The sequence below is a fragment of the Oncorhynchus nerka genome, linkage group LG2 (genome assembly GCF_034236695.1).
Source record: "Oncorhynchus nerka isolate Pitt River linkage group LG2, Oner_Uvic_2.0, whole genome shotgun sequence".
Lineage (NCBI taxonomy): Eukaryota > Metazoa > Chordata > Actinopteri > Salmoniformes > Salmonidae > Oncorhynchus > Oncorhynchus nerka.
This window is the reverse complement of record NC_088397.1, coordinates 64,337,967-64,350,296: the sequence shown is the minus strand read 5'-3', so window position 1 is coordinate 64,350,296 and position 12,330 is coordinate 64,337,967. Positions and strand designations below refer to the sequence as shown.

Sequence of the window (12,330 nt, the reverse complement as noted above, 5' to 3'; positions counted from 1 at the left end):
GCAGAGCAGGCAGGAACAGAAGCTGCCAGAGGACACAGCCCTTTCATCTGTTAGCCGGGAGATTTCTCTCCATAAAAGACCTGGACCAACTGTTTATTAGAAAGAGATACTCTGACAGATGGAGCTTTACACAACTATGTGGGAAAGGGAGAGCTTATGTAAAAAATAAAAATAAAGTTTAAAAAAAGAGTGGTACACTAAAACACAATTCTGATTCCTGCTATTGGACTTGAGGGGTCTAGACTGAAGGCTCTATGGTTCCTCTGCTACGCTACTTGGGCTTAGGATCTCTATTCCACTGACCTTTTCTTAGTTAACCTCATATCTAGTCCTCCAACCTCATTCCTGTCTCTGTGTCTGTAAGTATACACCTATGTACTACTATCTACTCCTTTCATCTGGTCAAGTCTCCATCTCAGTAGGTTTCTGGCAGGCTTGCTGTATGGTATGAAGATTGCTGGCATAACTCACTCGTAGAAAATGTCAACACTGCTGAGTGGGTTGTAAAACAGTCAGAGGATACTGTGTGCGTAGGACAAGTTAATCAGCCCACAGCCTGTGTGCCAGTTCCTCTCCCAGCTTGAGCTGTGTGACTACTTTAATGCAGTCTGACTCTAGTGAACCTCTCCGTCTAACAGGCCATGAACAAAGAGACCCCACTACGGAAACACATATACTTAACAATCACCCAGCAACCCAAGAGATATGCGTGTCTTGGTTCTGTAGTTCAATAACTAGAGGGCAAACCTGATGTTCTCTAGTCTCTGTGTTTTCCAAGACTTTATTGAGAACATATCGAAAAACGTCTCCTTGGTTTCAAAGGGCACAGGGAAGCAAATCACTCAACTCTTAGCACCCTTACAAGAAACACCCATTTAACAATCATGTAATTCATTACATATTAATACAAGTTAAAGTATGCATAGTATGCAGAAATAGTACTAATTCATATGAATGTGATGAACCACAACTTTCAAAAACATCTTATGAAGTACAATCAGCCTCTCATTCTTTTCCATATAGAAGCTCATACTGTAACAAAGCAGTAAAGTATTGATGTTGAAAGCTTTTACTTACCGATCTCTGAGAGGGCAGCTGCCACCTCATTCTGTGTTGAGTAGATGTTACAGGCTGTCCAGCGACACTGGGCCCCCAGGGCCACCAGAGTCTCAATCAACACCTGAAGGCAAGAGAGAGGAGGGGGTTGAATGAGAGAGGAACAAGAAAAAAAAAACATATTACTTTTACACCTCTGTATCATAGCCTTAGCTTTACAGTACACAAAAATAGAGCAGTAAAACTCAATATATTTAGTCTTCAGCAAATATTCACACTGAGCTCTTGTTTCACAAAGTGGGATTAAGATTGATTTAATTGTACATTTTGGTCAGTGATGTACACACAATACTCTAATTTCAAAGTGGAAGAAAAATTAAACAATATTTTTTTCATTCGTTTTAGGTTATTGTCCTGCTGAAAGGTGGATTTGTCTCTCTGTGTCTGTTGGAAAGCAGACAAACAGGATTTCCTCTAAGATTTTGCCTGTGCTTCGCTTGATTACATTTATTTTTGTCCTAAATAACTCCCTAGTCCTTGCCGAAGACAAGCATACCTAGAACATGATGCAGTTACCACCATGCTTGAAAATATGAAGAGTGGTACTCAGTGATTTGTTGTGCTGGATTTGACCCAAACTTAATGTTTTGTATTCAGGACAAAAAGTGATTTTTTTTGCCATATTTTTTTGCACTATTACTTAAGTAGCGGCAGGTAGCCTAGTGGTTAGAGAGTTGAACTTGTAACCGAAAGGTTGCAAGTTCGAATCCTCGAGCTGGCAGGGTAAAAATCTGTAATTCTGCCCCTGAACAAGGCAGTTAACCCACTGTTCCTAGGCCGTCATTGAAAATAAGAATTTATTCTTAACTGACTTGCCTAGTTAAATAAAAGTAAAAAAAAAAAAAAAAAACTGTCATATTGCAAACAGGATGCATGTTTTGGAATACTTAGTTTCTGTACAGCAGGGGTCCCCAAACTTTTTCCTGTGAGGGCCACATAACTTTTCCCTTCTCTGATGGGGGGCCGGTGTCAGTTTGTAACAGAAAAAGTGTGACGATCGTAGGGGAGCTTAAAAATTTTATTTTTTCCAGAAAGCCACACATAACCAAATAACCCTTTCCAGGTTCTATACAGAAAAAAAGTCAGGAAACAAATAATAACACTATTAATGAAATAAATAATAACTAAATAACCCTCTCTGAGTTCTTCACAGAAAAAACAGGAAATAAATAATAACTAAATAACTCTCTCTGGGTTCTTCATAGAAAAAAAAGCCATGGAACATTAACTTTCTGTCGTGCCATGCACAATCTTAACAGATAAAAGTTCAGCTCAGTTGTCAGAGCAGAATCTCTCTGACACATATGAGCAGTCTCTTAAAGTTCTTGTGTTCCTTCCTTATAATCCTTTTGTAGGTTCCAGTAGGCTTGTAGACACCGCTGTTTGCAGCTCTCTCTCATCAACTTCCCTGTGAAAACCACAAAAGAAGCAGGTTGAGAAACTGAACTAAGTGATACAGCACCTACACAGCAAAATACATTTCACTACCAGTATGGTTGTAAAGATGGATTTTATCCCAGTAGATTTTATTATGATTATATTTGTTTATGCTCAGAATGACTCATTCAAGTCAGAAAAGTGAGCTTACCTATGTATGTTCATCAGTGTGAACTGTGGGCCTGCATCTGGCTGGTGAGAAGTTGAATATCAGGTTCCATTCTAGTTACAGCCAGTCTCAAGCACTGATGCAAATGTTCATCTGTCAATCTTGATCTCATCGGGGTTTTCAGCAGTTTCATGCGAGAAAAGGTTTTCTCGCAGATATACGTGCTGCCAAAAACTGTGGACATTTTCATTGCGTGTTTTTTGATGTTTGGATATGTGTCGTTTGGGAGGGCGGCATAGAAGTCAATGAGACTGTTGGGCTTGAATGAGTCTTTCAGAACATCACAGTTCTGTAACTCAGCCAACTCAAACTGATATGAAGGCTGGGCTTCATCAATGTCGGCAACAAAGGGGTTCTGAAAAAGACGGATTTCTTTTGCATGAACATGTAGTTCACTGAATCGCACACCGAACTCCGCCTTCAGCATTTCCAGTGCTTCCACGCACTTTTCAGCTGGGAACGGGACCGCTGGGTTCTCTGTCGACAGGTTTTGGGTAGCAGGAAGATGGACGAAGTTGCGCTTTTTCACTTGTTCCAAAAGCAGCGCTAATTTCACCTCAAATGCTTTTATGTGTGAATACATGTCGCAAATGAGTTTCCCCTCGCCTTGTAGCTGCAAGTTAAGGCTGTTAAGTATTTGTCACGTCTGTTAAAAATGCGAGGTGCCATTTCCATTCTGGGTCGATCAGCTCTGGGACCGTTTTGTCTTTTAAATGAAGAAATGCGTTAATTTCGGGTAGCAGCTCGTAAAAACGCCTCAAAACTCTGCCCCGGCTCAGCCATCGGACCTCTGTGTAGTACAGCACATCTCCGTGCGTAGACTCCAGTTCAGACAGGAATTCTTGAACTGCCTGTGTTTAAGTCCCTTTGCTCTGATGAAGTTTATGCACGACACCACAACCTTCATTACAGAATCCCACTTCAACACTTTGCAGCACAGTGCTTGCTGGTGAATTAGGCAGTGGACTCGTAGCGGGGTGGTGAGACCCCTTTTTTCCAACTCCCGGTTCATGCGTCCTATTAGACCGCGAGTTTCGCCCACCATGCTAGGAGCCCCGTCAGTCGTGATGCTAGCTAGCTTTGACCAGTCCAGGTCCAACTTCTCCATGGTTTGGCACACTTTGTCAAAAATATCCTCTCCCGTTGTAGTCCCTTTGAGACTTTGGAGGGCTGCCAGCTCCTCGCATATCTCAAAGTTTGCGCTAACTCCACGAATAAAAATGAGCAGTTGCGCTGTGTCTTGCACGTCCGTGCTCTCATCCAGTGCTAATGAAAAAAGTCAAATTCTTTCGTCTTCTGCTGCAGCTGGGCATATACATTACTCCCGATTTCTTCAACGCGTCTGGTGATTGTACTCGCCGACAGACTTACGGCATTAAATGCATCTTTCTTCTCGGGACACACCTCCTCCGCGACAGCATCCATACATTTCTTAACAAACTCTCCGTCAGTGAAAGGCTTACCGCTTCTTGCTATCAGTTTAGCAACCCGAAAGCTGGCCCGAACGGATGCCTGGTTCAGCTGAGCTTGGCGTACAAATGTATTCTGCTGAGATAGTAGTCCACTTTTTAGCTTTGAGAGTTTGTCTGCTCGTATTTGGCCTTGCAAGCTATCGTACTTGTCTTTGTGACGGGATTCATAGTGTCGGCGAAGATTGTATTCTTTGAATACCGCCACCGTCTCTTGACAGATGAGACAAACAGCCTTTTCTTTGCATTGAACAAAAAAAAAATCGTTTGTCCACTGCAGGTTAAATACCCTGCATTCTGAATCAATTTTTCTCTTACCTAACCTTTTCGCCATTATTCTGTTCTCTCTTTGACAGGGCCGGGCCTAGGATTTTTTTTCTGGAGGCCAAATAGGAAAAAAATTCGATAGCGTCTCTGGTATTGTTCAGAGGGCCGGGCCAAATGTGCTGACGGGCCGTATCCGGCCCGCGGGCCGTAGTTTGGTGACCACTGCTGTACAGGCTTCCTTCTTTTCACTGTCATTTAGGTTAGCATTGTGGAGTAACTACATCCTCAGTATTCTATCACAGTTATTAAACTCCAACGCTTTTAATCACTATTGGCCTCATGGTGTAATACCACGTGGTTTCCTTCCTCTCCGGCAACTGAGTTATGAAGGACACTGGTATCTTTGTAGTGACTGGGTATATTGACACACTATCCAAAGCGTAATTGAGAACTTCAACATGCTCAAAGGGATAGTCAGTGTCTTTTTTAAATTATTTTTTTATCTACCAACAGGTGCCCTTCTTTGCGAGACATTGGAAAACCTCCCTGTGCTTGAATTGCACTTTTCGACTAGGGGACCTTATAGAAAATAATGTTATCATTCAAAAATCATGCATCTTATTTTGTGACCTAGTAAGCAAATGTTTACACCTGAATATTTAGGTTTGAATACTTACCGATTTAAGACATTTCAGCTTTTCCTATTATATTAATAATAAAATGTGTATAATGTTTGTAGTTCAGCGACGCAAAATCTCAAGTTAATCAATTTTAAATTCAGGCTGTAAGAGGTGTGAATACTTTCTAAAGGCACTGTATGTATATATATATATAAGCTTATTCACAGCATCAATATACTCGATCTGCTTGTTAAATCGTAGATGCAAATGGGGTATACAGACACTGAACATTATTTACGGGCTGTCATGAGATGAGCCAGCTACCATGATTAGCCACAGAGCAGAATGCTGCAGTTAAAGCAGTGGTGGTTGGGTTCTGCGGTAGGCTTGGGCGGTATATCATATTCCGTTTTTGGAAATAACCACAGGATGGTTTTTCAATACCGTTAAACATTATTTTTGAAGTTTATCTATACATTAAAATGTATAGTAACTTTTTAAGTAAATACCTGCAGTCAACTTGTGCAATATGTTAGAAGATAAGCAGATTGTGTTCATTTCACCAGTCACATTATTTACATAATGAAGTTCTCTGTAGTTCCCCAGAACAGTTGAGCCAGTCACGTTTTTGCTTGTAAATAGCACAGCTGGAGAAAGTGGAAGCAGATGAGTCCAGCTGTGTATTGACAGCGGTTGTGTTTTATATGGAAAGTCAGTGTTTCTTTGCTTCAATAGAGTGATCAGGGACATGCAACTATAGTTGTCCTTCACAGAAAATACATTAGTGAAACACATTCGGCAAAATAGCTTCATTTTCATCAGACGACAACAGAAGTGAAAAGCTATTTGAATGGCAGCCACACACAAGTAGGCTAAATGGGCTTACGATGAAAAAGCAAGGTATTTTCTTATCTTAGAAATAATGTAGCCAGGTACATTTCTTAATGTTTTTCCTTAAGGTTCATCTTGCATTTTACCAGAGAAAAGGAGTGTGTCTACGCTGAGAAAAGTACCTGAGAAAAGTCAGTCACAGCGCGCTGTCTGCTGATAGAACGCCAGTTTGTGAATTCTCATTCAAGATTTGTCTGATGCCAAGCAGAAATTACAATAAGAAGCATTTTAGATTTGTGCTTACAAAATGCAGCAATATATTTATTTTGCATTTTATTTGATTTTTTCTGTGTAGTAAACTAAGAATTTGGCCTCCTGGGTGGCGCAGTGGTCTAAGGCACTGCTAGCTGTGCCACCAGAGACTCTGGGTTCGAGCCCAGGTTCTGTCGCAGCCGGCCGCGACCGGGAGGTCCATCTGCTAGCACAATTGTCCTAGCGTCGTCGGGGTTAGGGAGGGTTTGGCCGGTAGGGATATCCTTGTCTCATCGCGAACTAGCGACTCCTGTGGCGGGCCGGGCGCAGTACACGCTGACCAGGTCGCTAGGTGTACGCTGTTTCCTCCGACACATTGGTGTGGCTGGCTTCCGGGTTGGATGCGCGCTGTGTTAAGAAGCAGTGCGGCTTGGTTGGGTTGTGTTTCGGAGGACGCATGTCTCTCGACCTTCGTCTCTCCCAAGCCCGTACGGGAGTTGTAGCGATGAGACAAGACGGTAACTACTAATAATTGGGGATACCACGAAATTGGGGAGAAAATGGGGGTAAAAAAAAAGAAAAAACTATGAATTCTGCATTAACACAACCCCTAAGTTTAAATTGCTAGCTATCTAAGTAAGTGGCTGAATTAATAAGGTGATGGTGATTGTGTTGGCTTTCTGCCGTGTTTGAGAAGTCAAAGCCCTTCCAACAAACCATTCTGATTTCCATGCGTTTTTTCTCCTCTCCATTCTCTGCCCGTCTGCTTCTACCACAACTGCTCCTTGCCAATCTTCTCAGAGCATTGCCTTAGCGACTCCAGACTCCACACAGACAGTGTGTACACATTCTGCTCTAGTGCCAGTACTGTTCATTTGCACAATGTCTCTCTTTCAAATTCTCTTATAAAATGTCAAAACACACCAAAAATGACATTCGGTAGCTCCTACCTATACATGTATAATTTTAGGAGCTGGATTGCCTGTCTTTGCAATTCATTTCTCTCTCGATTGCGCTCGTTAGTTAATTTAGAATTTTTCCGCCCTTGTGTACTAAGCTAGTAATACCGTAAATCCCGGGATGAGAGAAGAACGGTATGAAGATATGAAAATCTGTATACCGCACAACCTTATTCTGTAGTAGCGATACTGTGGGGAAGTCTTCGCACTGATATTTGGGTATGTCAGAGGGAGAGGTGTCTCATTGCAGCAAAGCTTGGGTATTGGAGACAGTGTAAGTTAGTGTAAACAACAGGGCCAACTTGGTTACTGCAAAAGTCTCTGTGTACGCTGTGACCTTCAAATCCTACTTTATACGGATGAAAATGTCCTCCTGTAGCCTTGGCAGAGATATTAAGATAGGTAAGAAGACAGAGTTTTCTTACTGCAGTCTGGGCAGTGATGTGAGTGCAGCCAACAATTTTTGCCCCAGCAAGTGGCTTCTCTCCCTGGGCTCTCTTCCTGAGGGAGATTAATGCTGACATATCTGTGGAGAAAGAGAGAAGTGGGGTGATAAAGAGAGTGAAAGAGATGGAGAAAAAGAGATTCCAAACATGTTAGCTACATTCAGAGAGTAGATAAACAGAAAAGTGGTCTGAATATAAAGCCCTTCCAACTCTCCCATCTTCCACACAAATCTCTCTCAAAATTAAGGGACTCAAAGAATTTCCTACACCAAAACCTTCTGAGCGCCGTAAAATTCAAATAACCTCAAATAAGCTATGACTTTGCAACCTGCCAATGCATATTGGACAATGATGATCACTCCACATCAAGCTCTGGAGTTGTGCTGACAGTGTTAGGGGTGTAGATTCAGCTGCCATGCTGCACATAAAAAAAACATTTAGGCCAAGGACAACACATCAAATCTAAATTATTTGGGGAGTAATGTCTGAAATCAAACGCAATGATAAAATGAGAACTTTAGACAAAGAATTTGCTACATGGCAAAAACTGAAGGTCAGCTTCATCAAAGGTGTCAACTAGTGGTTAGGCCAAGGGCTGTTACGGTGACCGTATTACCACCACACAGGCGGTCAGGAGTCATGACCTCAGTCAAATTCTACATGACCGCTTAGTCACGGTAACTAGGATTCTCCGAGCTCTGATGCTGCTGGTCATTAGTAGCCTACTAAGCTTGCTAACTGCATGGTACTCAGCACTCTATTGTCCCTCTAATCACTCTGACAACACAAACGTAATCGAAAATCCAACACTTCATGAAAGCCCATAAGCTTATGGTGCACAACATTTCTATAGGCTATGCAATTGCGTGAGAAGACAGAGTTTTGATGGCCTCTATTAAAAATAGGCGGATCCAATTAGCTTTCTATAGGCTAGGCCTACTATATTTATTTTTAACTTTCCTAACATTAAGCACATTGCTTTACTTTACCACAGGAGTACAGCCTACCTGGCTGGCATGAAAATGAACCATGGGAAAAGCGTCCTCCATTCGATATTTAAGTGCATGAATAACATTTGTTGTTTTTCCCCTGCCCCTGTTCCGAGACAGGTGCATGATAATGGTCCATTCTATATCAAAATTAATTTCCCACCTATACACAAAAGTATGTGGACACCCCTTCAAATGAAGGGATTTGGTTATTTCAGCCACACCTGAAATGTATTATAACTTATGAATGATGCCCAGCGTGCGCAGTAAGGCAAAAAAATAAATTAAAAAATTGTAAAACGTATTAAAATCATAGCCACACTTCTCATGTAGCCTAGCCCATAGGCCTATATTTGTTGATAAGATTTGTATCACAAATAAAATGGGCAAATAACTTCCAAAAATTAAGCACAATCTGCTTCAAAACCGGTGTTGAGCCTAACTGGCATACAAAGGCGGCACGTGAGTTTCAGGAAGATCATTTTCACCACAGAAATACACCTTTATAATAAAGCATTACATGCATAATCAAATTTGCGGTTACTTTTGAGAACAGTGTTTTCCCGCTAATTGTGCGCATTGCTACGCTTATAATCTGAGGAAATAACCTAATACTTTATGAACATTTTAAGCTAAATGTTCTGAATTGTTGCATCAGCCTCATTTCTTTAAAACATTTTTTTTATCCGAATGGTTGTATTCATTTGGGATCTATCGCATCAAACAGAGTATATTTGGAATATTTATTTCTCACACAGAAGGAAAAGAATAGATAAACTTTTGTACTATGGGGGGATAGTAGATTGACATAGGCTAGTGCTTTTCGTTAGGCCTACTCATCTTGTTGGCTGTCAAAGTAAATATGGACAGTTCTTCTAACATCTTCAATAGGCACCGCGGAATTCAATAAGAGGGACGCGCACAGTTGTGTCCCCGATGTGTCTGTCTTCACTTCAAGCCTACTTCAGTGCTGAGATGGCTGTGAGAAGGACCCGATCAAATGACGGGCATTGGTATCTGAGAGAGCCATGTGAGAGCCAGATATCTGAGAGAGCCATGTGAGTGAGAGGTGGCTGCCGGGAGAAGGGAATGATAAATATTATATTCAGCCCAAGGGCACATCGGCCACTTTGGCCGCAAAACGCATGGATTTTTTTAGGGGGCATTACTGCCACACAAGGAGGATGCCGCTGGAATTTCGAGGCCTGGGGAGCATATTATCAAGCGCTTCTCAAATTGTGAATGAGAGACTGATGAAGTGTGTGCATCCTTCAAAATCAACAAAGCAGAGCTCATGCCTTCCATGACTTTTTTCAAGTCATCATTAGAGTCGCATCATGCAGCATTAGAATGTATTAAAAATCAAAACATATAGCCCAACGTTTGTATCACAACAACATTTGCATAATTAACTAAATTAAGCATGTAGGATGACCTGTTTCTTTGTTAACCGCTCAACACAGACGAGCCGCATGTGCGCACTCCCTCGGAAATAGCTTGGAGAAAATATCCTTTCTATTTTATTCAGCTATGTTCAATTGGATTCTTTATACTATAAAATAATGCCACGGAATTCTAAGCAAATGTTGTTTGCTAAATGAACTAGTGTAGCCCACAGCTACGGAATAGCCAGATCTGGGCCTAACATAAGGACAATTCAAAGTTTGCTATTCTGTTCTTCTGAAATTGACTAAATTTTCCTCATATCATGTTTCTTTAGACCAAAGGTCTGCATCAGTGACTTGCAGGCTATGCGTGGAAGCCAAGAGATGCTACATTTAACATTTACATTTAAGTCATTTAGCAGACGCTCTTATCCAGAGCGACTTACAAATTGGTGCGTTCACCTTAAGACATCCAGTGGAACAGCCACTTTACAATAGTGCATCTAAATCTTTTAAGGGGGGTGAGAAGGATTACTTTATCCTATCCTAGGTATTCCTGAAAGAGGTGGGGTTTCAGGTGTCTCCGGAAGGTGGTGATTGACTCCGCTGTCCTGGCGTCGTGAGGGAGTTTGTTCCACCATTGGGGGGCCAGAGCAGCGAACAGTTTTGACTGGGCTAAACGTGTTAATTGTAATTAAAGGTCAATTACCGTGAGACCGGCAGTTATTTGCTTGACAATCACCAGCTGACAACATTTCATGACCGCCACAACCATAGTTAGAACCAGTGAATCTTAGATTTTTCTGCATAATGTTTTTCTCTCTCTGATGTGACTTGTGTGAGTTACACTTCAAATGACTGATCAGCAAAACCAAAGAAAAGCCTAATAACACGACACAGCAGTCATCTATTAAGCCCTTAAGAGCAAAAGACATATCTGCAGACAGATTGGTCGAGGTCAATCTGACTAAAGATAACAAGCTTAATATAGATAACTAGCTAGACTCTAGCTGCTATAGAGGATGTCAGTCATTCACAGAACTGAGAGAAGCTGTTATTTTCTTATCCCAGATTCTCCCCTTCAATCAGTGTATTGGTTAATCTGACATGGCCAATCCTGGTCTTGGAGGGTGGAACTCTAGTACATTTCTGAGCAACAGGCCCAAAGTCCTGGCAAGAGCAATATTTAGATATACTTTACTGTCGGTTGTTCACAGAAATGTTTTTGTTGCTCTTTTCATCCTGATTGATGCCAGTAGTGGTTTTTATTAACATGTCCTAACATTACCTATGATCAAAGACTGTCAACCATTGATTAGTCTAATTGATTCATGCCATAAAACAGCAAAATTCGAGAACATGCTTTAAATAACCAACAACCAGTACCTTACACCTGGAGCCCCCTAGGAACGTTTTTAGGTTTATCACTTCTTATCGTCTTGTGTTGTTCTGTATGTGAGAGGTGAAGGTGACAGGTTACTGAGTCATGTTACTGTACCTTGTTCTGCAATCTCAATCTCGCGACGACCAAATTCGGCCTGTTTGATGTTCTTCACACAGAAGTCACTGGTGCCCTTGGAGTTGAGCTGTGTTTTGTCCCGTGGTGAAGTCTCATCGTCAGAGCTGTCTGTGTAGGACGCAGCTGGGAAAGGAGACAGAGAAGGGAAAGTCAGCAAGAAAGGGTCAAGCAATCCATACATAGCTATGTATGTATATGTGTGTTTGTTTGTGTAGTACCGGAGCTGTAGCTGTCCGTGGATGACTGAGAGATGGATCGAGACAGCGAGCGTCGGCCAGCCTTGGTAGGGAACCTGCTGAACTCCTGCTTGTCTTCCACAAACTGGATTTGCTGAAGGTGCAAAAGAGGGTACAATTTAGAATAGGGCCGACCCCATTTAATCTACTGGTCGATTATTGGTTGACCGAGATATCATTAGTCGAGCAGTAGCAAAAAAATTCAAATAATTATAATTCATGGTGTACAAGACACCAGTCTGATTCATGCCTGTCGAAGTAGACTAATCCATTGTGGAGGACGTGGGGATGGCACGCACTACAGCAATTAATTTGTTATATGACGTAAGAACTATAGTGCAACACTAATAAAAATATTATTTTATAACATGTGTTTTCTCCCGCATTGGATAGTCGTCGCTGTCCATGGTTCTGAAACACATCAGCGTGCTGTTGAATTGCCACCTTTTCCTAGACCATGTTGCTATGTGCATAATAACAAAGGTAAAACAGCATATTGGTGTTGAGAACAACGCGGCGGAGGCAGCAGAATAAGGAGACGAGAAACAGCCCTTGCCTTATTGCCTAAGAAAAGTGAGGTAACACCAACTTAATTAGGTCTAGAATCAATAGCCGAACTGTTAAATGTGCCTGGC

General features: G+C 41.7%; 1 protein-coding gene across 3 annotated transcripts in view; it reads right to left on the bottom strand.

Moving 5' to 3' along the window:
- Window positions 1-12,330, bottom strand: part of LOC115139547 (S-adenosylhomocysteine hydrolase-like protein 1) — a 65,111-nt gene that overhangs the window by 19,780 nt on the left and 33,001 nt on the right. For all 3 annotated transcript variants that reach the window (XM_029677069.2, XM_029677059.2, XM_029677079.2), the window contains exons 2-5: window positions 11,678-11,789; window positions 11,439-11,582; window positions 7,546-7,646; window positions 1,078-1,180 (exon numbers count right to left, since the gene is read on the bottom strand). In XM_029677069.2, the coding sequence (XP_029532929.1) occupies window positions 1,078-1,180; window positions 7,546-7,646; window positions 11,439-11,582; window positions 11,678-11,789 (460 nt within the window). The remainder of the gene's footprint in view (window positions 1-1,077; window positions 1,181-7,545; window positions 7,647-11,438; window positions 11,583-11,677; window positions 11,790-12,330) is intronic.